The sequence below is a fragment of the Ascaphus truei genome, chromosome 1, assembly GCF_040206685.1.
Source record: "Ascaphus truei isolate aAscTru1 chromosome 1, aAscTru1.hap1, whole genome shotgun sequence".
NCBI lineage: Eukaryota > Metazoa > Chordata > Amphibia > Anura > Ascaphidae > Ascaphus > Ascaphus truei.
In genome coordinates this window covers 164,978,163-165,004,387 of record NC_134483.1, presented here as the reverse complement: position 1 = coordinate 165,004,387, position 26,225 = coordinate 164,978,163, and the positions used below count along the sequence as shown (strand labels likewise).

At 44.0% G+C, this 26,225-nt stretch overlaps 1 protein-coding gene across 1 annotated transcript in view; it reads left to right on the top strand.

Moving 5' to 3' along the window:
- Positions 1–25,270, top strand: part of LOC142489548 (cytochrome P450 2J4-like) — a 61,862-nt gene extending 36,592 nt beyond the window's left edge. Inside the window, exons 6-14 of the mRNA XM_075590568.1 lie at positions 3,397–3,546; positions 3,931–3,938; positions 4,026–4,133; positions 15,765–15,881; positions 15,975–16,151; positions 16,469–16,610; positions 16,787–16,983; positions 23,817–23,958; positions 24,918–25,270. Coding sequence (XP_075446683.1) covers positions 3,397–3,546; positions 3,931–3,938; positions 4,026–4,133; positions 15,765–15,881; positions 15,975–16,151; positions 16,469–16,610; positions 16,787–16,983; positions 23,817–23,958; positions 24,918–25,096 — 1,220 coding nt within the window. The 3' untranslated portion in view covers positions 25,097–25,270. The remainder of the gene's footprint in view (positions 1–3,396; positions 3,547–3,930; positions 3,939–4,025; positions 4,134–15,764; positions 15,882–15,974; positions 16,152–16,468; positions 16,611–16,786; positions 16,984–23,816; positions 23,959–24,917) is intronic.
- The last annotated feature ends 955 nt before the right edge of the window (positions 25,271–26,225 follow it).

The window sequence follows — 26,225 nt, the reverse complement described above, 5'->3', positions numbered from 1 at the left end:
AACGACGGCACTATAGGCACGGCATTAGGCAGGTCTGCAACCCTGCCTTTCACCATTATCGACCGAACATACAGCGCTTCCACTTCAGCAAGGGATTCTGGGAAATTACATGCAAATGAGCACAACTTAGCAAACTTGACACCCTCTACAATTCAATTTGTCGTTTTGTTCTCCAATGCAACTACAACACACATCACTGCGAAATGCTCAAAGAACTAGATTGGTCATCACTCGAGTCTAGGCGCAAAGTTCACCTTTCCTGTCTCACCCTCAAATACTTTCTGGGCAAGCTACCCATCTACCTGAACAAGCTCCTCACCCCTACCACATGCAGCACTTATCATCTGAGATCAGACTCCAAAAGACTATTCATGGTCCCAAGACTCAACAAAGTATCCGGACGTTCCTCCTTCTCCTTCCGTGCACCCCAAAACTGGAACAACCTACTGTACCAGAGACTCTCATATCCACCACCAGCTTAAGTTCTTTCAAATCTAAGGCTGTCTCACACTTTAATCTGGTCTGTAACTGTTTCATACGCTCATAATATATATTTTCTTTAACTGTGCATGCAATGTCTTGTATATAATGTATACCCTGTTCATTTATGTAACTGTATTTGTAACCATGTATTATTTTGTTTTACTCTGTGCCCAGGACAAACTTGAAAACGAGAGGGAACTCTCAATGTATTACTTCCTGGTAAAATATTTTATAAATAAATAAATAAACGTGTCACCTTTTGTCTGAAAATCCATTGCTACATGGAGCCCATATAAGCTAATTAGAGATTTGTAGCCGGCTAGGTGGGGGGGTGGGGGGGGCGATTCGGGGGATGTGGCTATGACATCACGGAGCTGATTCGCCCTCATTGGGAGAACCGCTCACGTGACGCACTTGCGGATGACAAATTCAAATTTGCCGAGTAGGCGCAGGCGCTTGCTCACGCTGGCCACACACATTGCCTCAATGTATTTCATAGGGGCTAGCGTGAGTGAGCCCACCCGCTCAGTGCCACCGTGGCCAAGGCCTTACTTGCTATTGTGAAATTGGTTATCTGTCAATAGAAGAAAAGAGCTATTAGGACTTATGCTTGCTATTAACAGCTAAAACCACACAAATAATTCAGACATACTGTACACTTGTTTTCTTCTTTTTTTCTCTCTTTTATTATGCATTGTTTGCCTCATGTTGCCAGAGGAGAAAACTCTGAAAGCACTCCATGGGTTAATCTACAGTGAAAAGATGGATCCTGACTTCAGACACTGCTTCATTTTACAACAACATCAAGAGCTGTTCAGATTGGCCAGAGTATCAGCAGGGGATGGTTGCCCTGACTACAGCTCAAACAAACTCGAAGTCAACTGCATGCTAATAGCTGAGATGAGGATCCAATAGGATTATGCCTGGCGGTGTCCGCCCCCCCGATGATGTCACATTGCTACAGACTTTAACCAGCATGCATGCACCATTGAACACAGACACCCTGCACTTTCTGAACTGCTGATGTTTGTGCACAGTAACTCGTTACTATACTTTTGGGTCTTATCATATTCTGTGGTCTTCTGACTTTGAGTGCTTGTCATGGCCTTATTTTGGGAAAAGGGGAGAAAAGGACAAAACATGCAGGAAGCCTGCAATGGTGTATTACCCAAGGGATAACATAAATATAATGAAGGAGCAATTTATTACAAAGTTAAAATAACCATGGATGACAATGAATATAAAAATGAAAATATAAATATAAAAATGTTTATGAGCTACAGTTTTAGGAAAATACAAATATGTGTGGTGTCTTTTCAGAAATCTCTGGGCTTCAAAAGTACAGAGGGTGTTTGTTGTATGTTAACACCTATTTGCAGGCCTAGTGTATATGGCTGGTAGATATCTACAGAGGTGTATTTTGAGACCGGTAATGGGATATTTCAATGTTTCTTACCAGCGACCTCCTCTGGGGAAAATCTATGTCATGTGGTGAAGTATAGATTCTTTTATGTTTTATTTTAAGAAGCTGTTCTGCCTTATCTTGTAACTGTATGTTTATTTTGTAATACCTTTTCTGTAATCTATAAGCACTGTATTTTTATATACAGTGTATTAAAACATTTAATAAGTAATGCTTTGGGCTCTGAACGAACTAATGCGCGCTCTGGAGAGAATAACTTACGAATTCGGGCACAGGTTACTACAACTGATTTTGTTAAAGTGCATAGTTTTTACTATAATAAACAGGGACCTGAGGCCCTGCCAGATATTTTAGTCTAACATCTGTTATCATATCTGCATAACCTCAGGTGGTGGCACTGGATTGGTATGATGTGCAATTGAGTAGGGGTTAATACTAACTTGAAGAGGAGAAAGGGGGCTTGCTAGAGTAGCCTTGTGTATTAACCCTGGTTGCATAGCTAAAGTCACGTGCTCACATGTGTGCTGTTCGTGGCGGTGGTATATTGGGACGGCTTGAGGAGAGATACAACTCATTTGAGGGACCCATGAGTGGGTGAAGAGTGGGGCAGCTTGTGGGCTTTGTATTTGTCCTGTAAGAGGGGATATTGTCCATTTGACGGACCTTTGGGGAGGTGAAGAGTGGGTGCGCTTGCGAGCGTCGGTATTAACCCTTGTCGCGTGCTAGCAGGGGGTCGTACATGATAGAGGGTTATTAAGTATAGGGCGATAGTGCAGATCGGAGAACTGTCGCACGGAAATTCCCATTGACGTCGCTACAATACTACCACACGTAAATGAATAAACTCCATGGTCTATTTAAAGGGGAAATTCGTCCTAGGGTCAAAGTGTTCTAATGACCCTGATGTTTACAGGTTATATGTGGGGGAATTTTTTTCAAATAATACTAATCTCAAACCTATAAGTAGTTTTACATTATTTATTGGAAGGGGTATGGTTTCCTCTGGTTACATTTGTGATGTCACGGTGTGTTAAATAGAAGATTGTGCAGCCATAGGCCCCTCTTTCCCCTCATGTATATTGGCTTTCTGACAAGGACAGTGTGGACTAAGGGTTTAGGAAACCTCTTGGTTAACAAACACTCCCCCAATTCATAGGTCCCTAAGAAATGCAAAATAGAATGTCACATTTTCGCTTTTAGCATGGTTGGATTAATTTGTGAATGTTAATTAGATTGTTGCATTGTTTACAAAAGTGTGTTTTTTATTTTTTTATTTTTTTTATTTTTTAGGCCGGCTATGTGGCATTACACGTTTAATTATTCATTGTTCTTACTTGTAACTGCAGTTATTTAACATGCACTAAAGGGAATATAAATGTGTCTGCACTATTAACTGACTCGCAACTTGTCCCAAAATATATCTACTCCACACAAGAAATACAGAACGTGTTTCCCGAAATGACCAGTTGGTAATCTCCCTCTGTAACCAGGAATTGAGGCGACCAATGGACACACCTGGAAACAGCAGAGACGCTTTGGGTTGATAACCTTAAGGAACCTGGGGCTTGAAAAACTTGGGCTGGAGTCACGGATATGGGAGGAGGATCAGAGTCTGGCGGAGTCATTTGCTGCTGAGAATGGTTAGTCAAATAGAGACAAATTGTTAGATTCATTGGAAGAAGAAATGGAAAGTGTGATATACAATAAAACATAATACAGGCAGTCCTCGTTTTATAACGAATGGCTTATCTAACGCTATGCAATGTATATCTATGTTAATTTTTACAACGCCAAAACGGCTTATCCAACGCTCTTACGACGCTTTGCAAAGTTGTGTGTGTGTGTATGAACAAGACAGCGCGGCTCCCATAGTGTATTACTGTATATAAATAATTTATTGATTGGTGCTGCTAGATTACGGAAACTCACAATAGATAAATAGGTAATAAGCAGTGAAAATAAGTTCCTAGGCACATCACCCATTACTCCATTTATCTATCTATAAATGGGCCTCTTTGATAAAGCGCACAATGCGAGAAACACGTTAGAGGTTTCTCTTTTTAATTAGTTATGTCCCAATAAATAATTTGTTATTTTTTCTATTGGCCTCCAGTTCTCGTTTTTTCATAGTTGTGCTCAAAGTCTTTTCCTTCCTGCTTACTTGTTCTTGCTACCCCTGGATGTACGCTGCCTGCACCGGAGACTTCAACCCACCTGGATTCTGGATGTGAGTACGCCGTCTAGTGATTGTTTGCTGTTACCTGCATCACTAAGGGTTACCTGGTTCAGGCGAGGGTCTGTCGGTTCCCTTAGGGGGACCAAGGGCCAATCGTGTCCACTGTTTTCCCGTTTAATGTGAACAAGGCTTCATCACAGCTACAGTGTTTATTCCTATATGGTTGGTCTCCGATGTGCAGGGGGTTAATACAGCCTGCGCGTGATACACGCTGTCTACCAGGCTTGTAGCGTCGGGCTGGGAGGTCTTTTCCTCTGCTTCGCATAGAGACAAATAGGGGAACCCCCGCAGCTGTCTAAAGGTGGTAGGTGTAGGTGCTCCCTAGGTAGTTATCAGTAATAAACGAACAGAGCACAGAAACCTAGTATGGGCACTCTAAACACCTGAAGGGTGATATGATGAACACGTTAAAACATATACTTTATTATACAAATGTAACGGGTATTCCCTCTACCCCAATCACAGATATAGTGTGCGTGTGTGGGAACCTATGTGTTACCAGGTGTGGTGCATATACCTGTAGGTTCACAAGAGGACTGAGCCTCCGCTTGTTGGGAACCTGGGGTGAGTCCTTCAGCTCGATCTGGTTTACAGCGCCTCCACCTGTGTAGGGTTCTAGGAATGTAGAAGGTTGCCTACACAGGACCCACATATACAATAAGCACATACACAGAGATGTATATAACCACTTTAATGTAATGCAGAATGATCACACACCTTGATAATAATAATACTTCCCCTAGAGGGTAACTCCACATATTATAACACAGTCCAAATTTCTTTCACTCCCCTAGGAGTGTACCTACCCACCACCGTGTATCCCCACACCGTGTCCACAGCCTAACCCCTTTATCCCGTGGTCAGTGCTGCCACTATGTGTAAATGTGTGTGTGTGTGTGTGTGTGGTTAATACTGGACAGTGGTCTACCATACCCACTTGTTCACACTGCAGTGCACAATTAAGTGGTTAAGTGCAGTTTATTCATATTTGATCCAGAACACCTCACCGAGTGTTCATACTCATAGGATCGGAGTGTTTAATTATCGTTTTAATTTATATAATAAAGTATATGTTTTTGTAACAATTTCTTTTATTGGTCATTTTTCAAACAGGAAATTTTTTTACATACATTGTTATCTTGAGCCCAAGATAATTATACATTTTGACCAATGTCTTTTTCTCGTTTTCCACAAGTGGGGAAAGAGGTGAAGAAGAGAGGGAAAAGGGAGAGGTAAGAAGGGAGGGGACTATGAGGAGGTGGGAGGAGTACTAACAGGGGAGAAGAAGGGAGAGAAAGATGGGGAGAGGTGTGGGGGGGGGGCTGAGGCCGTGTCCTTATCTTCGAATTGAGTATGTAGCGAGTTTGCCCGCTTCTATCTCCCAAGCCAGGGTTCCCAAGTGTTCTGGAATTGGGGTATCTTTTTCTGGAGCATGGCCGTGAGCTTCTCCATTAACATTACCTCGTTTATTCTCCTGACTACAGTAGACTTTGGGGGAGGTTTGATCTGCTTCCAGGCCGCTGCTATTGAGCACCTGGCTGCTGTTAATATGGCCGTGGTGAGCCTGGACATCGGGGAGGGGATATCCTCCGTAGGTTTGCCCAGCACCAGGATCAGCGGGTCCGTCGGGAGTCTAAGTCCCGTTGTGTCCTCTACAAGTGTCTGGATCATGTTCCAGTACTTCTGAATCTCTGGACATGACCACCAAATGTGGGCCATGTCCCCCTTTTGACCACATCCCCGCCAGCAAAGATCTATTGTGCCGGGGTAGATTTGGCTCAGTCTGGCTGGAGTCAGGTACCACTGATACATAATTTTATAGATGTTCTCTTTTGTTATTGTGCATATTGATGTTTTTTTAGCTTGTTCCCAGATCTCTGCCCAGTCTTCCTGATCTATTTGAATCTGAAGGTCCTCTGACCATTTTTGCATGTACCGGTGAGTAGGAGCCCGAGATCCGAGCTCCAGACCCTTGTAGATCTCGGATATCAGGCCTCTCTGGTATTTGTTTTTGATGCAGAGAGATTCAAACCTAGTGAGTGGAGGGAATTTGGCTGCTGGGGACAATGCTAGTAGAAAGTGGCGGACTTGTAGGTACTTGAATAAGTGGAGGTCGTGAATTTGATATTTGTTTTTAAGTTCTTGATAAGTCAAGATCACCTCTTTCTGCAGCAGATCAGCAACCAGCTTAATATTATGACCCTGAAATTGGTCGAATTGTCTTTGGGAACACCCCGGTGGGAAGTTGGGGTTCCCAAAGAGTGGTGTGAGCTGGGAAGGGGATGCTATCAGACCATACTTCCCTTTGCTTCTGAGCCATATATTCCACGTGCATCTCATTGCTCCAAGATCGAATCTCTGTGGACCGGTCCTACTGCTGTTTGGAGACCACATTGCTAACTGAAGGGGGCTGTGACGTGCATAGTGAGTTTCTATTTCAAGCCAGGAAGCCAAGGCCGGGTCACAGTTCCATACCACTGCCTGCTTCAGCTGTGTTGCTTGGTAATACTTGACTATGTCAGGGACCCCCAAACCTCCTCTCTCTTTTGGTGAAAACAAAACTGATCTAGGGGCTTGTGGAATTAGGATTGGGAGGGTTTGAAAATAATAAAGTAGTCTGGGGAGGATGTTCATTTTTATAGACACCATTCTACCAAACCATGATATTTGGTGCTTTCTCCATGCTTCTAGATCTTTCTTGATTTGATCAAGTAAGGGGGGATAATTATATTGGTAGAGTTTGTTATAGGAGTTGGAGATTTTAACTCCCAGGTATTTTATACAGGTAGTACTCCATTTATACTTGTAATTGGCTTGAATAAGCTTCCATGTTTGGTCGGGTAGGGATAAATTTAGTGCCTCAGACTTGTCCATATTGACTTTATAGTCTGAGACTACTCCGAATTGGGTTAGGACTCTTTGGAGGTTAGGGAGGGAGATGTGGGGGTCCGCGAGCGTCAAGATCACGTCATCCGCGAATAGTGAGATTTTATGCTCCCTACTCGCGATTGGTATTCCCTTTATGCTTTTGTCATTCCTGATTGTCGCTGCAAGGGGCTCTATAGTTAAAGCAAACAGTAGAGGGGAGAGTGGACAGCCTTGTCTGGTCCCGTTCTTAATTTGAATTGGATTCGAGAGGCCTCCTGGCAGTTTTACATGGGCTGTGGGGTTTTGATAGAGGGCTCTCACTCCCTCTAGGTATGGGCCACAGAAACCGAACCTCTTCATAGTCTGGTCTAGGAATGTCCACTTGATTCTGTCGAATGCCTTTTCGGCGTCAAGACTTAGAATCATTGCTTTAGAACCAGTGAGATGCACGTGATCAATTATATCAATAATTTTGCGGGTATTGTCGGAGGCCTGTCTTCCTGACACAAAACCCACTTGGTCTACATGTATAAGTCTAGGGAGAATAGGATTTAACCTGTTTGCCAGGATCTTGCTGTAGATTTTGAGGTCTGTATTTAATAGGGAGATGGGCCTGTAGTTTCCACATAATAGTGGGTCTCTACCTTCCTTGTGTATTATGGCAAGGTTTGCCTCTGTGATGGTGGCTGGGATTGGTTCGCCTTGTAGGAAAGAATTAAACATGCTGAGGAGGTGAGGTGATAAAGTGGATCTAAACATTTTGTAATAGGAGTTAGTGAACCCATCTGGGCCCGGGGCCTTAGATGGCTTGAGTGAGCTTATGGCCTGGTTCAGTTCCTCCTGTGATATCTTTTCATTAAGTGTTTCTAATTCCTCGGGGGTTAGCGTTGGTAAGGAGCATTGCTCTAAGTAGCGAGTAATTGTTTCAAGGCTGACTGGGTCTTGGCCTGAAGGATGGAGGTTATATAGATCGGAATAGAAATCCGCAAATTCCTGCGCTATTTCTTTTTCCGTGTATGTAACCTGTCCCGTTCTAGTCTTAATTCGGGTTATCTGGGATTTGACCTTAGTTCCTCTTAGTTTAGCGGCCAGCAGTTTATCTGCCTTGTTTCCTTTATCAAAATACTTCTGTCTAGTCCACCTGAGGGCCTTTTCGACGTCTTCTAGTTGAGACTGTTTAAGGGCCGCCCTTGCTAAGTTTAAATCTTTTAATATTTTTTTTGATGTTGTGGCTTTATGTTGTTGTTCCAGTTGTGCAATTTTTTCTGTCAGGCCTTTTTGGAGTTTGAGTTTAATTTTTTTCTTGTATGAGGCTATTGATATTAGATCTCCTCTGATTGTGGCTTTGTGAGCCTCCCAGAGCATGGCTGGGGTGGAGGCAGACCCTATGTTTTGCTGAAAATATAGTGAGAGTTTTTGGCATAAAGTCGTCTCTGTGTCTGGGCAATTGAGCATGGAATCATTTAGCTTCCATTTGTATTGCGTGTTTTTGATAAAAGGGAGGGTTAGGGTTAGATCTATGGGTGCGTGGTCCGACCATGTGATTGATCCTATGCTTGACTGGGCAGAGGCCTGGAGAACATTTCTTGTACCTAGAAAATAATCAATCCTCGAGTAGGACTGATGAGGGGAAGAGAAGAAGGTATAGTCCCTTTGACCCTGGTGCTGGGCCCTCCAGATATCTACCAGTGAGAATTCCTCCATGATGTCCCTAAATTTCTTGGATTTCTTTTGGGATTGTGAGATGTGTTTGGCATGGGGGGGCGGTTGGGCAGTGCTAGAGGGGTTTGACTTGTCTTGCGTATGGGAGGCTACCATATTAAAGTCCCCACCTATGATGAGTGACCCCAAGGATTGTTGTTCTAGCGATTCAAGGAGTTTTCTGAGGAAGGGAACTTGATTGTCGTTGGGGGCATAAATATTGATTAGTGTGATTGGTGTGCCTGCAAGCGTACCCTGAACTATTAGGAATCGTCCATCTGGATCTGGGTTGGTTTTTGTGAGGGCAAATGGTGTCCCTGCTCTAATGAGGATGGCTACTCCTCGTTTTTTACTTGGGGACGAGGCAAAGTATGCCTGTGGGAACACGCTTTTAAATGTGTTGGGAGGGGTTGGAGAATTGAAGTGGGTCTCCTGAATAAGGATAATGTCTCCTTTGGATTTTTTCAGATCTTTCAAAACTAGTTTCCTTTTCCTCAGGGAGTTAAGCCCCTTGGCGTTTATTGATATGAGTTGAATGGCAGACATTATTGCTATTTGTTTTCCTTCGAGGCCCTGGGCTCCGAAGCTCTTGGGATTCCCATGTCAAGAGGTTTTCTTGGGTTTCAAAGATCCTAGGCCTGAGCTGGCGTGGGTGGGGTAGTTTGTCAGGCCTCGTGTAAGGGAGGGAGGGGTGAGACACATGAGGGGCGCCTGCGGGCGCTGGGAGGGGGGGAGGGGATAGGGGAAAGGCCTGGCGGGACAGGGTCGCCAGGAAGAAATAGGGTGGCAGGAGGGCCAGAAATGGACCTCTTAATTTACTGCCAGTTGTATTAACCGGCATGTGGGCTTAAGGCCCGTTGGGAGAAGTCCGTTGACCCCTGAACCAAGGGAACAGGCAAATCCGGGACGCAGACTCTCGAGAACTATGTACATCTTACCCTATCCTATGGGTTCTCATGGGGGGGGACCTAACGTTCGGGTCCCATGATATCCCGTTTCTGAACCAGCTAGTGTAAACCATCATCAATACTCCTTAACTTGTGGATTACGTATTGATCCTTTACCCCTATTAGGGGACCCCCTAACGAGGGGGAGAGGGGCGGGTCCAGGAAAAGGGGACGAGGAGGGGAAAGAGGGGAGGGGGGGGGCTCCAGGAGGGGAGGGGTAAAGGGTAGGGGGGAGGGGGATTGGTGGGGAGGGAGGTGAGGGTGGGTGGGTGGGGTGTATGGGGGTGGGGAGGGGGGGGGAGAGGGGTGGCAGGGGGGGGGATGGGGGAGATACATCTCTCTATCATTATCATTCAGTTTGGGCGAGTTTGCCCAATAATTCAGCAACCCTCCCTTGAAGTTTAGTTACTCATTGGACCTTAAAGTTGAATTGTAACATTTGCCTTAGTTCGCATTTAACTTTTTATACCTTAATCCGTGTTGGGCGAGGGGGGGGAGGGGGGGTGCGGGATGGGGAGGGGAGGAGGGGACGGGGGGGGGTGAGGGAGGGGGGAACATTTCTCTCTTTTGCTGACATAGAGTTCTAGTATATTTATCAGACAGTAGAGCAGACCTCCCTTGAGGTTTAGTTGCTCCCTTAGCTTAGGTGCGCGCTTGCATCATTTGTTCAGGTATTTGGGATGTTGTCTCTCAGTTAGTTGTGGGCCAAAAAAGAAAGGGGGGGGGGAAGGGTTGGGGAGGTGAAGATGGGGGGAGGGAGGGGGGAGGGAGGAGGGGGGGAGAGGGATGGAGGGGGGGGGAGAGGGATGGAGGGGGGGGGAGAGGGATGGAGGGGGGGGAATGGGGGAGGTACATCTCTCTATCCTTATCATACAGTTTGGGCGAGTTTTCCCATCATACCAGAAACCTCCCTTGGGGTTTAGTTACTCATTGAACTTTGGAATTAAATTGCAACATTTACTTGAATTTGTTTTTAACTTTTTATACCTTAGTCAGTTATGGGCGAAGGGGGGGGGGGGGATGGGGGGGGAGGGAGGGGGGAGGGATGGGAAGGGTGGGGGGGGGGCTGGGACAGGAGGGGGGTGAGGGAGGGGGGGTACATTTCTCTCTTATATTGACATGCATTTCTATTACAATTATCAGACAGTGCAGCAGAGCTCCCTTGTTGTTTGGTTACTCCCTTAGCTTATGCGTACGATTGCAACGTTTGTTCAGGTGTGTGGGATGTTGTCTCTCAGTCAGTTGCGAGCCGGGAGGGGGGGAGGGAAGGGTTGGGGACATATTGACCAGGGGTGGGTGGGCTGCGACAGAGAAGGGGAAAAGGGATCAGGGGGGGTGAATGGGGGGGTGAGGGTGAGGGGAGGGGGGGGGTGAGGGTGAGGGGAAGGGGGGGTGGTACACATCTCTTATACAGTACCTTAGCAAGCCAATCGGGCCTGTTTCTTATCTAATAGCAGACCTCCCTTGAGGTTTGATTGCTCCATTAGCTTAGGAATTTGATTGCAACAATTTTTTACGTGTTTGCTATGTTGCCTCTTAGCCGTTGCGAGACACGAGGGGGGGGGGGGGAGGATGGGGGAAGGGGGGGGGGGGAGGGGGAGTAAGGATGGGGGGGGGCGGGTTGGGTGGGGATGGGTTGAGTCCGGGGGGGAAGAGGGGGGGGGGGGAAGAGAGGGGGGGAAGAGGGGGGGGGGAAGAGGGAGGGGAAGAGGGGGGGGAAGAGGTAAGGAGGAGGGCTGTATATCTCTTGTGCTGTACCTTAAGATGTTAATTCAGGCATATTTATCAGGTAATACAGTAGACCTCACTTGAGGTTTGACTACCTCCTTGACTTTACTATTGCATTTTAACAGTTGACTTGACTTGGGGTAAAAGTGTTAACTCTTAAACCGTTTTGAACCGGGAGAGTGAAGGGGGGGGAGGGGGGGATGGGGGGGTAAGGCTGGTTGAGGGCGGGGGGGTCAAGACAAGAGGGGGGGGGACCCATCTCTCATTTATTAACACCCCGTTCGTATTTGTATAGCTTGCAGTACAGTAAACCGTTAACTTTGCTAATAAATTGCACCGTCTGCTTTAGCTTGAGTTTAGCGTGAGGCACAGTCTTGAGGTTCCGGGGAGTTCCTCCAACTCTTATGGGACATGCGCTTACTGTAGGTGATATCCCAGCGAGGGCCGGGTCCCTCCGGGGGGGGGGGGGGGTGAAAAGTACTCACAGTTTGCTGCCCTCCCTGAGCTGCAGCTGTCTTCTTCTCCCCCCCCCCGCAAAAATGCCAGCCCCCCACCCCCCGTCGCCCAAGCCCGTGGAGCTCAATTCCTCAAACCCCGACAGCTCGAGCTTTAGCTCTTTATCTCAGAGCATGTTGTCTTTCGACTTGCAGGGTGTGGATTTCTTCAGCTGTAAGCCTCTTTAGTCGGTGGTTTCCTCCGTCTAGGGCGATGGTCCGCTGGAGTCCAGCTCTGCGGGATCCTGCCAGCCGGGACAGAGGGGGCGGCTCTCCGTGTTCTACTCCAGCTGGTGAGTAGGCTGCGGTATCCATGTTGGGTGGGAGCCGCGTGCGTTGCTGGTCTGCTTACCGTCTGGATGTCTTCGTCCGGGATGAGGTCCCTCTCCGCCCGTCTCCGGGTTGTTGTCTCCCTCTTCTTCTTGCTGGGCTGGGATGCGGTTCTGGTCCGGAGTCCAACTAGCTGGCGGCGTTAGGCCGAGGGCTCGTGCAAACGGGGCCATATCCTCTGGGTATTTTATTGTAAGGTATTTGCCCTTGTTGTTTGTGGTGAGCTTGAAAGGAAACCCCCAACGATATCTGATGTCGTTTTCCTGCAAGAAGGTTGTTAGGGGCTTCATTTCCTTTCTCCTCAACACCGTTATTCTGGACAGGTCAGAAAATATCTGGAGGTGTTCATCTTGGAAGGTGAGTGTTTCTATTCCCCTACTCGTCGCCATTATCTTTTCTTTTGTAGTGTAACTGTGCAAACGCACAATTACATCCCGTCTTCTGCTTGGATCTTCAGAGCGGGGTCCCAGGGCTCTGTGGGCTCGGTCTATCTCTAGATCAGAGTCCTGCAGGGAGTCGCATACTGAGCCAAAGAGGTCCACTAGATAGGGGCGGAGGAGGCCAGGGAGAACCGTCTCCGGGATGTTATGGATACGGAGGTTTTGCCTCCTATCCCGGTTCTCCTGGTCCTCCTGCGCTTCCCTGAGCTGCCCCAGTTCCTCCCGCAGCAGGATAATTTCTTTCTCTGCCGCTGTCTGGCGCCTTTGGGACTCTTCCATCACGCCCTCCAGGGCTGTTGTTTTATCTGCCAGGCCATTTATCTGCTGTGTCAGGCCAGTAACGGCTGTTTTTATTTCTAATTGTAGAGAGGCCTGCAGCTTTGTGTGCTGTAGTACCATGAGTTCTTCCATGAAGGCTCTGGTGATCGGTTCTTCCTGCGCCTGGGCCTCTTTTTGTCGGGCTGCTCTACCCTGTTGCGCGTGGTCACCGCGTGCGCCTCTGCCATCTTGGGTTACAGGCTGCGGATCAGGGCTTCTCTGGTGTGGCGAGAAGAGCTTTGCAACCGCTTGCGCTGCGGGTTTCTTTGCTTGCTTGGACATCTTAGTGATATTTCCCCTCGCGGGGGGATAAGTTTTGGGCTGAAGTTTTAGGTGTAAGGGTGCTATATTTGTAGATTATACGGGAGAGTCTGCGGAGCTCCCAAACTACCCGTCCATGTCAGCTGACGTCACCGGAAGTCTCCTAAAGTATATGTTTTAACGTGCTCATCATATCACCCTTCAGGTGTTTAGAGTGCCCATACTAGGTTTCTGTTCTCTGTTCGTTTATTAGATATATTCCCATTACCAGCCTACTAACCCAAAGTCTCAGGAGGTACCTTGAGCAGGTGGTCCTCCATGTCATTCTCTGGTAGGTTCCTGGGTCCTCTGTGTCCAGGAAATATAGGTGTCTTCATATCCGCACAGCCATGGTGCTCAAGACAGTGTCTGTGTGCAGGCTTATCTGCTCTCCTGTCGGCCCAAATGTGAGCTAAGGAATCTCTCTCCTGTGTCTCACATGAGGCTTTTTACAGAGCTCTCATTAGTCCATGTGGAGACTAGTTAATTGAGTGCCTGCAATTGACTATCTCTCTGCTGGATTGTCAGAGCTCTTATGCTGCTTTATTTAATTTGGGATATGTCCCTGTTACATACTTCCGCTGTTTGTGGGAAGCTTAGGCTTGCCATGGCTAAAGCCCATCCTTCCACCCTCACTCGATTTATCTCTGTGGCTCGAATGAGTGGATGGAGAAAGAGAACCCTTTGTCCCACTGGGATTGGAGGTGCTTGAGCTCAGCACTCTTCATTCGCTCGAGGAGGACTTTTCCCAAGCACAGTCTTTCTTCTGACTGCTTGGTCACATATTTTCCCCTGCGTCGGGCGATGCTTTCTTCCGTGAGTTTAGGGTGACCATCTGCATCGGGTTCTGTAGCCACATTCATGGGTAGTTCAAACTGGGCGCTGTTTTTACCCATACCGACTGACTCCTGTGACATCTCAGTTAGGTAGTTACCAGTGTTGTACCTGTAGAGGTGTGAAACAGTTCTGCCTCAATCTAGCCAAAGACTGTATCTTTCTAGCTGCTATCTTCATTGTGAGGAATATGGCTTGGGCCATGGGGCCACAGTAGCATGACTGTATTGGTATTGCGCTTCTCAGTCGTAATTCGGTTCTTATTTCCTGACTTGTGTGGAAAGTCGATCGAGTACTGAGGGCATTGTGGGTGCACTTATCGCAACGCACGGCTTGTTTGGTTGTGATGTAGAACCTTTATCTGGATTGAATCACACAATCAAATTTTTTTTTGTATCTTTGCTGCAGACACTTCCTAACATTTGACTGGAGTAAGACACACACTGCTTCAAATGTTCATAATTCTTTCTTTGATGTTGCATTTCCATATGGATTGGAGAAGGCAGGTTGGTTTATTCTGGCTATTTAGCCGACGAGTTTTCATTCCTCTGGATGCAGCCAGTATGGGGAGAGCTGCAGAGCGTTTGTGCAGATACATTTCTCTTTCCAACCTTGCTTGGACAAAATTTTTTGTAGTACTTCTGGATTATTCTGCTGCTTTTCTCCCTTTTTTTTTAAAGAAGTTTAGCTCATCAGCTAGAGAATCCTGTTTCTAGAGCTTGCTCTGAGTGTGCATCAACGCATTCTTCATTATATTTTTGAGCTCTGCGGATTTCTTCGCTCGGGCTGCAGCTGCTTGCCTCAGTTTCTGGACCTTCTTATGCTCCCTCTTGTACCGATCACCTGGCCTCTAAGCTTGGCCTCTGATGCTCAGAGTAGCCTTCAGTTTCTCATGCTGCTTTGCGGGGCACACTGGGTAATCAGATGTTCCTGCATCACTTGTACTTTAGCAGCCTACATATTTTCTTCCTGCAGAGATCACTGCTTCTCTTTGGCAATCTGTGGGTGTGTATGCAGACCTTACAGTAGGTGCTCTGCTTGTGTGCGTTGCTCCAATGCTTCTAACTTTTCATCTTTCAGCCTTGTATTTTCTCTTCTTACATTCTCTATAATATTAAAGGCCTCCTTGTAGTCCTTCTTCCATTTACCCACTTCTGAGTTGAGACTCCCGGTCTCCTGGTGTGAGGCTTCTATCTCTAGGTTGAGGGTGTGAAGCTCCTTCTGAGAGACTTTAAGATCCATACTTAGACTATAGACAGCTTTTTGAGAGATCTCCAGCTCCTCAGCAAGACTGACGTTCCTGTTGAGAGACTGCCACCTCTGTCTGGATACTGTTTTCCTCACCCCAGGAGGTCTTCAGTTCTATGTGGAGAGTATGAACCTCATTCTGAGAGACTTCCACCTCCTCTATGGCAATCGCGAACCTCTTGCTGAAAGACTGTAATCTCTTTCAGTGCCTCCCCATACTTCTGTTTCAGATTAGCAATCATTCGGTCAGACTTGCTCTGCTTTTCATCGATGACGGTAATAGTAGTGTTTTGCAGAATCTAGATCTGTCTTTGGATCTTCCAATTTGGTCTTGGCCGCAGAGTAAATTGCGAGCACAGTCTTCAGTAACTCAGCGTTATTTTCTCTCTCCATTTTCAATTCTTCACGGAGCAGATCACAGTTATGCCTGGCAGCTTGCAGTGCATCTTCAGGGCTGGTCAAGGGATCGTCACTCACTGGTTCTTGCTTCGCTTCCCTGTATGGTTGATTGAGGGTTCCAAGTGGGGGATTGTAAGTGTTAAATACAACTAATATTATATTTACATTTTGTTGTTGTCTGTTCCAAACTATTTAATAGTAACTCCCATATTTTATATACACTAGATGTATGATGCTTTCCCTTGGCTGATGCGACATATACCAGGTCCCCACCAGGAGGTCTTTGTAAAGAAGGAATATTTAGATACATTTATAAGAAAGGAGATCCGAATCCATCAGGAGAACAGGTCACCGGAGGAGCCTCAAGATGTAATTGATCACTATCTGGCCCAGATAATAAAAGTAAATACCTTGTTTATTACTAATTAAACGCACAACTGAATTTATAAAAAAAATTACAAGGGGGTCACTCAGCATGATGCCCTGTACTGTCTGTCTGTTTGGGGTTTTTATAATGTTCTCTACCGTACATTGCATTTATTTAATTAAAAACACAATTAAAAATTAAATACATGCACATACATTTCTCTTGCAAATTAATTGTATCTCACCTAGCTTACAGTATGGATATTACCACAGATCATGTGCAATATATATTAGATGATTTTATTTTACTAATAAATAATACGGTTTCATAAACTAAAAACCCTTATCTACAGACAAAGAGTGAGCCTGGATCCACATTTGATGAGGCCAATATGATCCAAGTGGTGATTGATTTCTTTATAGCTGGGACTGAAACTACAGCCACCACCCTACTGTGGGCTCTTCTCTACATGGTGGCTTATCCTGATATACAAGGTGAGTAGCTGAAACACTGAAAGGAATTAATATCAACAGACAATTATGCAAAATTACACTTTATTGTTAATTAAACAATTATAGGTAAAGTACAGTGTCTTGTTGTTGGTCTAATATGTTGCTATGTGGAACCATGTCTTGCAAAAGTTTAAATCGAGCTCATTATCCTTTTATAGAGAAGGTACAGAAGGAGCTGGATTCTGTTCTTGAAGGCTCTCAATTGGTTTATTACGAAGACAGGAAGAGGCTTCCTTACACCAACGCAGTAATTCACGAGATTCAGCGCTGTGGGAATATTGCAGCTGTGGGAATGCTAAGATGCAGTACAAAGAATGTTACTCTTAATGGATTTTCTTTGGAGAAGATAGGTAGAGTTTCTAGCATGAAGTAATCTAATAGACACAGATCCTATAATATCCACCAGGTGTTTTTTGCATTGAATGTATTTGTTTGCATATTAAATCAAACCTGGTTTGAGAAAGGTCCCACTGGGGGACCGAAACGTCGTTTTTTGTGTCTTCTATCAAATATAGAACATTTTTGATTTACTTACCTGCGTGCTGTCCCTTGATGTCGTGTTGCAACCGGTATCGTATGGTCTATATATATATCTATATATATAGATATATATATAAAATTATTATTATTGTTTAAGAGCAGCTAGAAATTAATATTATACATTTATTAATAGGGTCAGGCAGGTGATTCCAACATAGGGGTTTTATGTTGTTTTGGAATAAACAACCAATATTCAATTTAAGGTGTAAACTAAGTGCATTAATGTGTGTTCTCTAATTCATTGGTAATGATGAATTTGAGACTGTCTGGAACTCCATGAGGCGAAGCAGCAGGACTAATTTATTTTATTTGTACTCGATGCAGACATATATGGATGTAATTGCAAGGAATAACACACTTCAAAAATTACTGGCCATTCATACGGAGTCCAACTTAATGTTCAAGTCATTCAGCAAAGGCTGAACCCCAGGCAAAATATATTTAAACCATCTTTAGCTAAACTACAATACCTATGCAGATGATTTTCAAATATATTTCAAAATTCAGATTCTTTGTGAGGCATACAGTACAGTATAATATGCACAGTATAGTTACATAATGGAAGTTGCCATTATTCCATAGGTATGCAACCATAATTGAAATAAAGAAAGACAGCGCACAACTCTCATAGTATAGTTATATTGGTCATTGCAATTGTGAATACAAAGGGTGAGTATCGCACGTCCATCAATGAAATCCTCTAACAGCATGTCATGCTAGAGGTACATGTTAACACATTAGCACACAGCCTCCTCCCGCATCCTTGGTAGCCACTGACGGTAGTTCTTTGATCAGGTAAGCAGAGAGGTCTTTGATCCAACAGCCTGGATCCCGAGTGTCTGTTGTGGCACCGACATCTCCTCTGACCGTTGCGGGGACCTGGCGTGTCTAAGTGGATATACTGATGAAGAACAGCTCCCGCACTTCCGGAAAACAAGCCGAAAGCTTCCAGTGCACTCAGCAGCAGCCTGATGACGTCGCTGGATAGCAAACAGACACCGGACATCAAATTAGCCAATGTATTTTCCGCAAGCACGGAGGGCTACTGTAGTGGATGTAGTCCAGAAATAAAGTCCATAGGGACACGAAATACATCAATGCGTTTCTTAGAGTACCACTACTTCATCAGGGAATAACGATGGTTTGAACACCGGTTCTACAGGTACCAGATGTTTGTATGGAACAGATAACTCACAAATGAATCAATCAAAAATGAATCAATAGATTTGCATAGTGGGTCATGAAAGTCAAAACACAAATTACAAGTGGCATGCAAAAGGCACACTTGGCTGTCCTGTTAGAAGTGATGTTATTCACTATTTTAACTGGTACTCAATTAGAAACTAAAATTTAAGACACTATCAGTGGTTAAGAGATATATAAACTCATAAAAATTAAAAAATGACAGCAATATGTATAAAATGTTATTAGTGAATCAAAAAATGACAAATGCGGCTGGTTCAATAAAGAGACCAAATATCAATTTTAATTCATTCAAACCTAGAGGGACCATGGTATTAACTTTATATATTGTATTGTATTGTATGTCTTTATTTATATAGCGCCATTAGTGTACATAGCGCTTCACAGTAGTAATACATGTGGTAATCAAATAAATAACAGATAATATAAATAACAGATCATGGGAATAAGTGCTTTAGACATAAAAGTAACATTTTGGAAGAGGAGTCCCTGCCCCGAGGAGCTTACAGTCTAATTGGTAGGTAGGGAGAACGTACAGAGACAGTAGGAGGGAGTTCTGGTAAGTGCGTCTGCAGGGGGCCAAGCATTATGTATCGTGTTTAGAATATCCACAGTGCTATTCATATGCTTCTTTAAGCAAGTGTGTCTTAAGGTGGTTCTTAAAGGTGGATAGAGAGGGTGCTAGTCGGGTACTGAGGGGAAGGGCATTCCAGAGGTGTGGGGCAGTCAGTGAAAAAGGTTTAAGGCGGGAGAGGGCTTTAGATACAAAGGGGGTAGAAAGAAGACATCCTTGAGAAGAACGCAAGAGTCTGGATGGTGCATACCGAGAAATTAGGGATGAGATGTAAGGAGGGGCAGAAGAATGTAAAGCTTTAAAAGTGAGGAGAAGAATGGAGTGTGAGATGCGGGATTTGATCGGAAGCCAGGAGAGGGATTTCATGAGGGGAGATGCTGAGACAGATCTAGGAAAGAGTAGAGTGATTCTGGCAGCAGCATTTAGGATAGATTGTAGGGGAGACAGGTGAGAGGCAGGAAAGCCGGACAGCAGGAGGTTACAGTAATCAAGACGGGAGAGAATGAGGGCCTGAGTCAGAGTTTTAGCAGTCGAACAACAGAGGAAAGGGCGTATCTTAGTTATATTGCAGAGGAAAAAGCGACAAGTTTTAGAAATGTTTTGAATGTGAGGGGCGAATGTGAGAGAGGAGTCGAACGTGACCCCTAGGCAGCGTGCTTGGGCTACTGGGTGAATGATTGTAGTTCCAACAGTAATGTGGAAGGAGGTAGTAGGGCCAGGTTTGGGAGGAAGTATGAGGAGCTCTGTTTTAGCCATGTTGAGTTTAAGGCGTCGGAGGGCCATCCAGGATGATATAGCAGAGAGACATTCAGAAACTTTGGTTTGTACAGCAGGTGTAAGGTCAGGTGTTGAAAAGTATATTTGTGTGTCGTCGGCATAGAGGTGATAATTAAACCCAAAAGATGTTATTAGGTCACCTAGAGAGAGTGTGTACAGAGAAAAGAGAAGAGGTCCCAGGACAGAGCCCTGGGGTACCCCCACAGAGAGATCAATAGAGGAGGAGGAGGTGTTAGCAGAAGAGACACTAAAAGTACGATGGGAGAGGTAGGATGAGATCCAGGATAGAGCTTTGTTCCGAATACCTAGAGTATGGAGAATGTGGAGGAGAAGAGGGTGGTCCACGGTGTCAAATGCTGCAGAGAGGTCGAGTAAGATGAGCAGAGTGTAATGACCTCTGTCTTTGGCAGCATGGAGGTCGTCAGTTATTTTGGTGAGGGCTGTTTCGGTGGAATGAGCAGTGCGGAAGCCAGATTGTAGAGGGTCTAGGAGAGAATAGGTGTTGAGAAAATGGAGCAAGCGAGAGAATACAAGACGTTCAAGTAGTTTAGAGGCAAAAGGCAGGAGGGAGACAGATCGATAGTTAGAAAGACAGGTAGGGTCAAGCTTGCTGTTTTTGAGTAATGGTATGACTGTTGCATGTTTGAAGGAGGATGGAAAGGTTCCAGAGCAGAGGGAGGAGTTAAAAATGTGTGTAAGCGTAGGGATTATAGTAGGAGCTAGAGGTTTTAGGAGATGGGAGGGAATGGGGTCAAGAGAGCAAGTGGTAGAGGGAGAAGAGGAGATCAACAGCGACACATCCTCCTCTGAGACAGTGGAAAAAGACTCAAGGAAGGCAGGAGGAGAGTTAGGAAGAGGTGTAGGATGGGGGGAAGAAACAGAGGGGATGTTCTGCCGTATGGATTCCACCTTTTCCTTAAAATAGTCAGCAAAGTCCTGAGCGGAGATGGAGGAAGGAGAGGCAGCTGAGGGTGGTTTGAGTAGAGTATCAAAGACAGAGAACAGTCGGCGTGGGTTAGATTTGTTCATGTTGATTAGTGCAGAAAAGTAGGCATGTTTAGCTTGCGAGAGGGCAGAGTTGAAACAGGATAGCATAAATTTGTAGTGAAGGAAGTCTGCGAGAGTGTGAGACTTCCTCCAGAGGCGTTCAGAGGAACGTGTGGAGGAACGCAGCATGCGCGTGTGGTAATTTAGCCAGGGTCTAGGGTTAGAAGAGCGAGGGCGGCAGAGAGAAAGTGGGGCATGTAGATCAAGAGACGAGGACAAGACAGTTGTACTTAGTTGTAGTTATATTCAAAAGCTTTCCTGTTTCAAGAATTTTAACTCTGTCTACCCCTCTTCTATTCGGAGGGACAGTTTGGAGGCCCTTATATTTCAACAAGGTGGTATCACTATGATGGTATTGTTTAAAGTGTCCTGATATACTGTGCTTGTCGTAGCCAATTTTAATATTCCTAATGTGTTTGAGAATTCTAGTTTTCAAAAAATGCTTCGTCCGACCAATATACTGTAGTCCACAGGGACATTCCAGAAGCTACACTACGTAGGTTGTTTTTGCAAGAAATACAGTCTTTGATTATAAACGTTTCATTGCTAGTTTTATATCTAATATTTTTTATCGGCATGCTAAGCATTTACCGCATCCATAATTGCCAGTGGGTTTTTGGGTTAACCAAGAAGAGTCTATTAATTGTTTTGGCCTTGATTCTATTTCGCTAGGTGCCAGTGAATTTTTATTTTATTTTTTTAATTCTTTGCTCTTCTGAAAATTATCTTGGGTTTTTCCTCTAGATAAGGTCCCAAAATTGGATCATTAGATAAGATTATCCAATGCTTGTTGACAATGGCTTGAATTGTATGGCTGACTTGTAATTTGTCACAAAAGGCACCTGAATTAATTTTTGTTTATTCTCTTTTCTTGACTTACTTTATCCTCAGTAGTTTTAGATCATAAATATTTCCTATTTATATTTCTCACTTTTTGTTGTGCTTTATTCAAAGTTTGTTTATTTTAGCCTCTTTGAACATTTTTTAAACAAATCCTCAGATTGGATCTCGAAGTCTTCCGGTGAACTACAGTTCAATTTAATGCATACAAATTGACCAATAGGAATATTATGGATCCATGATTTTGTTTTTTGTGATTACTAGAAGCGAGTAGTAGACTATTAGTATCCACTTTTTTTTTTTAAATGCCTTAGTGGTCACTACATTACCAGGTTTACTTTATAGATGAAGGTCTAGGAAATCAATGGCTATAGTATCACTGACTGCTGTGAAGATTAAATTCAAACTATTGTCATTAAGATATGAGAACTGATCTAAAGAAACAGTCTCTTTCCCACACACATATACCATATATAACGTGCCACCATAAGATAATTCTATCCAAAAATGGGTTATTAGACCAGATAAACTGATGTTCCCAGGCACCCATATAGAGGTTTGCATAGCTTGGGGCAAAGCGTGTTCCCATAGCTGTGCCGCATATTTGGATAACAAATTCTGTGCGGAAAAAGAAATAGTTATGGGGAAGAATAAATGTAATCGACTTCAGAATAAATTCACGAGTTAGTGGATGTAACAGCAAATCGCCTAGCAGATTCTCTTCTACTGCTTTGACTCCCTTATGTGGTATCTGTGTATAGAGTTTCCAGACGTCAAATGTGACCCACCTATAGCTATCCTTCCATTTAAAGTCTGAAACATTTTAAGAACTGAAGTTGTATCTTTAATATAAGATGGGAGAGTGCTGACATACTTCTGGAGGAAAAAATCTACATATTGCGATTGACTGGCTGCTAGTGATTGAATGACAAACTATAGGCCTCCCTGGTGGATCAATGAGTGATTTTATGGAATTTTTATTGTGTATTAACTTTAGTTAATAATAGTTTTTATTGTGTCAATATAGATTGTTAATTGTAGACATGTGTTGATGTTTGGGGTTGACTGTGGTTGGGCGGACAAATCCCTCTGTGTGTCCAATCACATGCAACTGTAGGGTACATATAGCACAAGTGTTCAAACCATCATTGTTCCCTGATGAAGTAGAGGTACTCGACGAAACCTGTTGGATGCATTTCGCGTTCCTCTGGACTTTATTTCTGGACTCCATCCACTACAGTAGCTCTCCGTACTTGCGGCAAATTCGCTTGGCTAATTTGACGGTCCGGTCTCTGTTTACTATCTAGCGACGTGATACTAGTGACTGCATCAGGCTGCTGCTGAGTGCACTGGAAGCTTTCGGCTTGTTTTCCAGTAGTATGGGAGCTGATCGTTATCAGTATATCCACTTAGACACGACTGGTCCCCGCAACGGTCAGGAGGTGTCGGTGTCACAACATCAGACACTCAGGACCCAGGCTGTTGGGGATCAAAGACCTCTCTGCTTACCTGATCAAAGGACTACTGTCGGTGGCTGGCAAGGATGCGGGAGGAGGCTGTGCTAATGTGGTAACATGTACCCTTAACATGACATGTTGTTTAAAGGATTTCATTGATGTACGTGTGATACTCACCCTTTGCAATTGTGACTACAATGATCAATATTACTATACTATGAGAGTTGTGTGCTATCTCCTTTATTTCTACTAGCACTTGAGATGACGAGCCATCTTTCTATTGGCTAGCAGCAAACTCGCTTTTGAAATAGAAGTATTTGTGGTTATCACGTTACATTTGTAACATTTTCATCACTATTTAGTGTCTTCTCACAAACTAGCACTATTTACTTTGTTGCTTTTCTGTCAGTGACTCCTGGGCAAGTGAGCCCACATAATTATATGTTTAATACTTTTATATAATATCACAATTGGTTTCTGTTCCACAATTCTGTAACCATGATTGGCTTGGTTATACAGTATATAATTAAATTGGTGTCTGTGTTTCATAGCTGTTACAACCATGCCAGGCAACATGTCAGGAAATAAAGAGGGATGTTTTGTTCACCCATCAGCGAGGCTTATCCCAAATCTCTGATACAATACAGTATGGGTTGTACTTTGCAGTGTGCACGCACTATGCAAGAGAGGGGAATATACCAAACAATGAACCATCTCTACCACAAAAAGTCACTTTCCCATTATCCCCAGGATACAATGATTCTGCCCAATCTGGATTCTGTGCGGCATGATCCACAGCACTGGGAGACTCCTAATCAGTTCAACCCCAACCACTTCTTGGACAAAGAGGGGAACTTTTTTATGAACGAGGCCTTTTTACCATTCTCGGCAGGTGAGTGTCTGACATTTTCCAGAGATTATACAGATATGTAATAAACATGATGACTGGTCGGCTGAATGTGTGAATGAGATGTCTCAAGAAGCATTTGTGGTTCTTCTGTTGTCCTTCTGTAACTCAGGCAGAATTCACATTCTTTTAGGGGTAGATTCACTAAAGTCATTAAATTGGTGAAAATAAAATAGGAATGACCATTATATATATATATATATATATATATATATATATATATATATATATATATATATATATATATATATAAAAATTCCCTCACGCAGTCAATGGTAAAACTCACAAATTCGCCAGTATTTGGCAATATTCTCCAACTTTATTTTTTGCTACATTTTCACTAAACTTATGTTAGAAGTCGCTAAACGCCAATGTGAGATCGTTCCCTGGTCGGGTGTTAACTGCCATTGACCTTAATGGCTAGTAACACCTGATTGAAGTCTGGTACCCTGCATTGGTGCATAATTAATTTTCCTTATATTTCGTGTGTGTGTGTGTATCAAACCCCATCTTGTAATTGACTAACAGCGTTATCTATTGAAAGTTCTTGTTAACAAGAACAGGAATTGACCCTCAACACATAGACCCTTTAGTGGCTCAATGCCATTATATTATAATATCCAAATAAAAGCCTTTTCTCGCTGTAGTGGTTTCTCAATTTATTGTTTATGTGCTAGATTTCTTTAGCTGGAAACCTTTTATTGGTTGTCAGCAGCTGCAGTAATATAGGGGCATATAGGGCTCCTTGTTTTGTGTTTTTCTTTCTCTTCTGTCCTGTAAGTTGAAGACGTATTATATGGTAATGCGCGTATATGGATACGTATAGGGGTATTTTAATCTCTTCTGTGTTCAAATGAAATTTAGAAGGGAATAAGGCACCTGTTTAAATGTTATTACCCTCGTTTTATTACATTTTAATGCATGTCTGTTACTTCTTGCCACAGGACACCGAGTTTGTTTGGGGGAGCAATTGGCCAGGATTGAGCTTCGGCTTTTCTTCACCAGTCTCCTGCAAACGTTCAGCTTCCAGCTGCCACAAGGAGTGACAGAGGTCAACCTGAAATATGTGTTTAAGATGACTCTGGTGCCACATCCATATAAAATCTGTGCTATCCGTCGTTAGTCTGCTCCCCACAGTCTACTTCTGATGTCAATACAGTAGCTCTCCTTTTTGACACTTATATACATATATTTTGTGGAGGCTCAGGGGTTCCTAAAAAGAGCTTGCTGGGGTTCTGTGTGTTGTTTACTTCTGATGTCAGCAATAAATAGGTGGTAACTGTTCCAGAATTTTGCCACACACATACCTTTTAGTTTTTCTTTTTATATAATAAACTCTTCTATTGAAAAAAGCTGGGAGTATAAATACTGCATTATTACCTTCTCGTGCTAGCTTTACTCATCTATCTACTTGCTCAGATATAAGTCTATACAACACTCCATATATTCTAGGCCACGGTTTCACTTGTTGTTTCATGGGGAAAATTATGATTATCTGTAGCAGAAAAAGCAAACACCAAACCAATTACAGCATATCAGTTATTCTATCTCACATTCCTCTCTAGATACGGACCCTAATAGTTGCCCTAACCTGCATGAGGATGCACGTCTAGGAGGTGTTCGATATGCATTGAGTTCAAATATGCAGATTTGTAAGGGTTGAGGATCATTTAGTTCTTCACTTCCTTTTGATTTGGATGTGACTGATAACTTTGACTATAGTCTCATCACTGTTCGCTGTACAGTATGTGTTGTCTGTATTCTCTTCCCTAGCCACCCCCAATCTTGGCCCGCTAGAACGATACTAAGGCTTTACTAATTGCTGTTATCTAAGTGATAACTCTGCTGTGTAGTGTCTGTAATGCTTCATCTCCTTTTGGGTCCCTGATGGGCCTGGTACTACTCTCTCTCTGTGGTCAGTATCCCAGTCTTGGGTACTGAATGCCATCACGTGGCTTTCTGGTTGAGTCAGCTATGGACTGGAGCTATGATTGGGCTGGTCCAACTATGCCTCGGGACTGCAGCTTGGGGAGTCCCGTCTGAGCCTAGGCTGTCTCTATATGAATCATTAGAGTTCTCTGGAGCCTTTCCTGGGGATGCTATTTAAACAGGGCACTGTCCCTAACTAAAAAACAAAGGGGATTGTAACAGGGACTTAACCCTGTCTAAAGGATTAGTGGAGAGGAGTGATCTGAGGAATCCAGCAGGGATTCTGGTTAATTGCAGTCAGTCAATTAACTAGTCTCCACCTG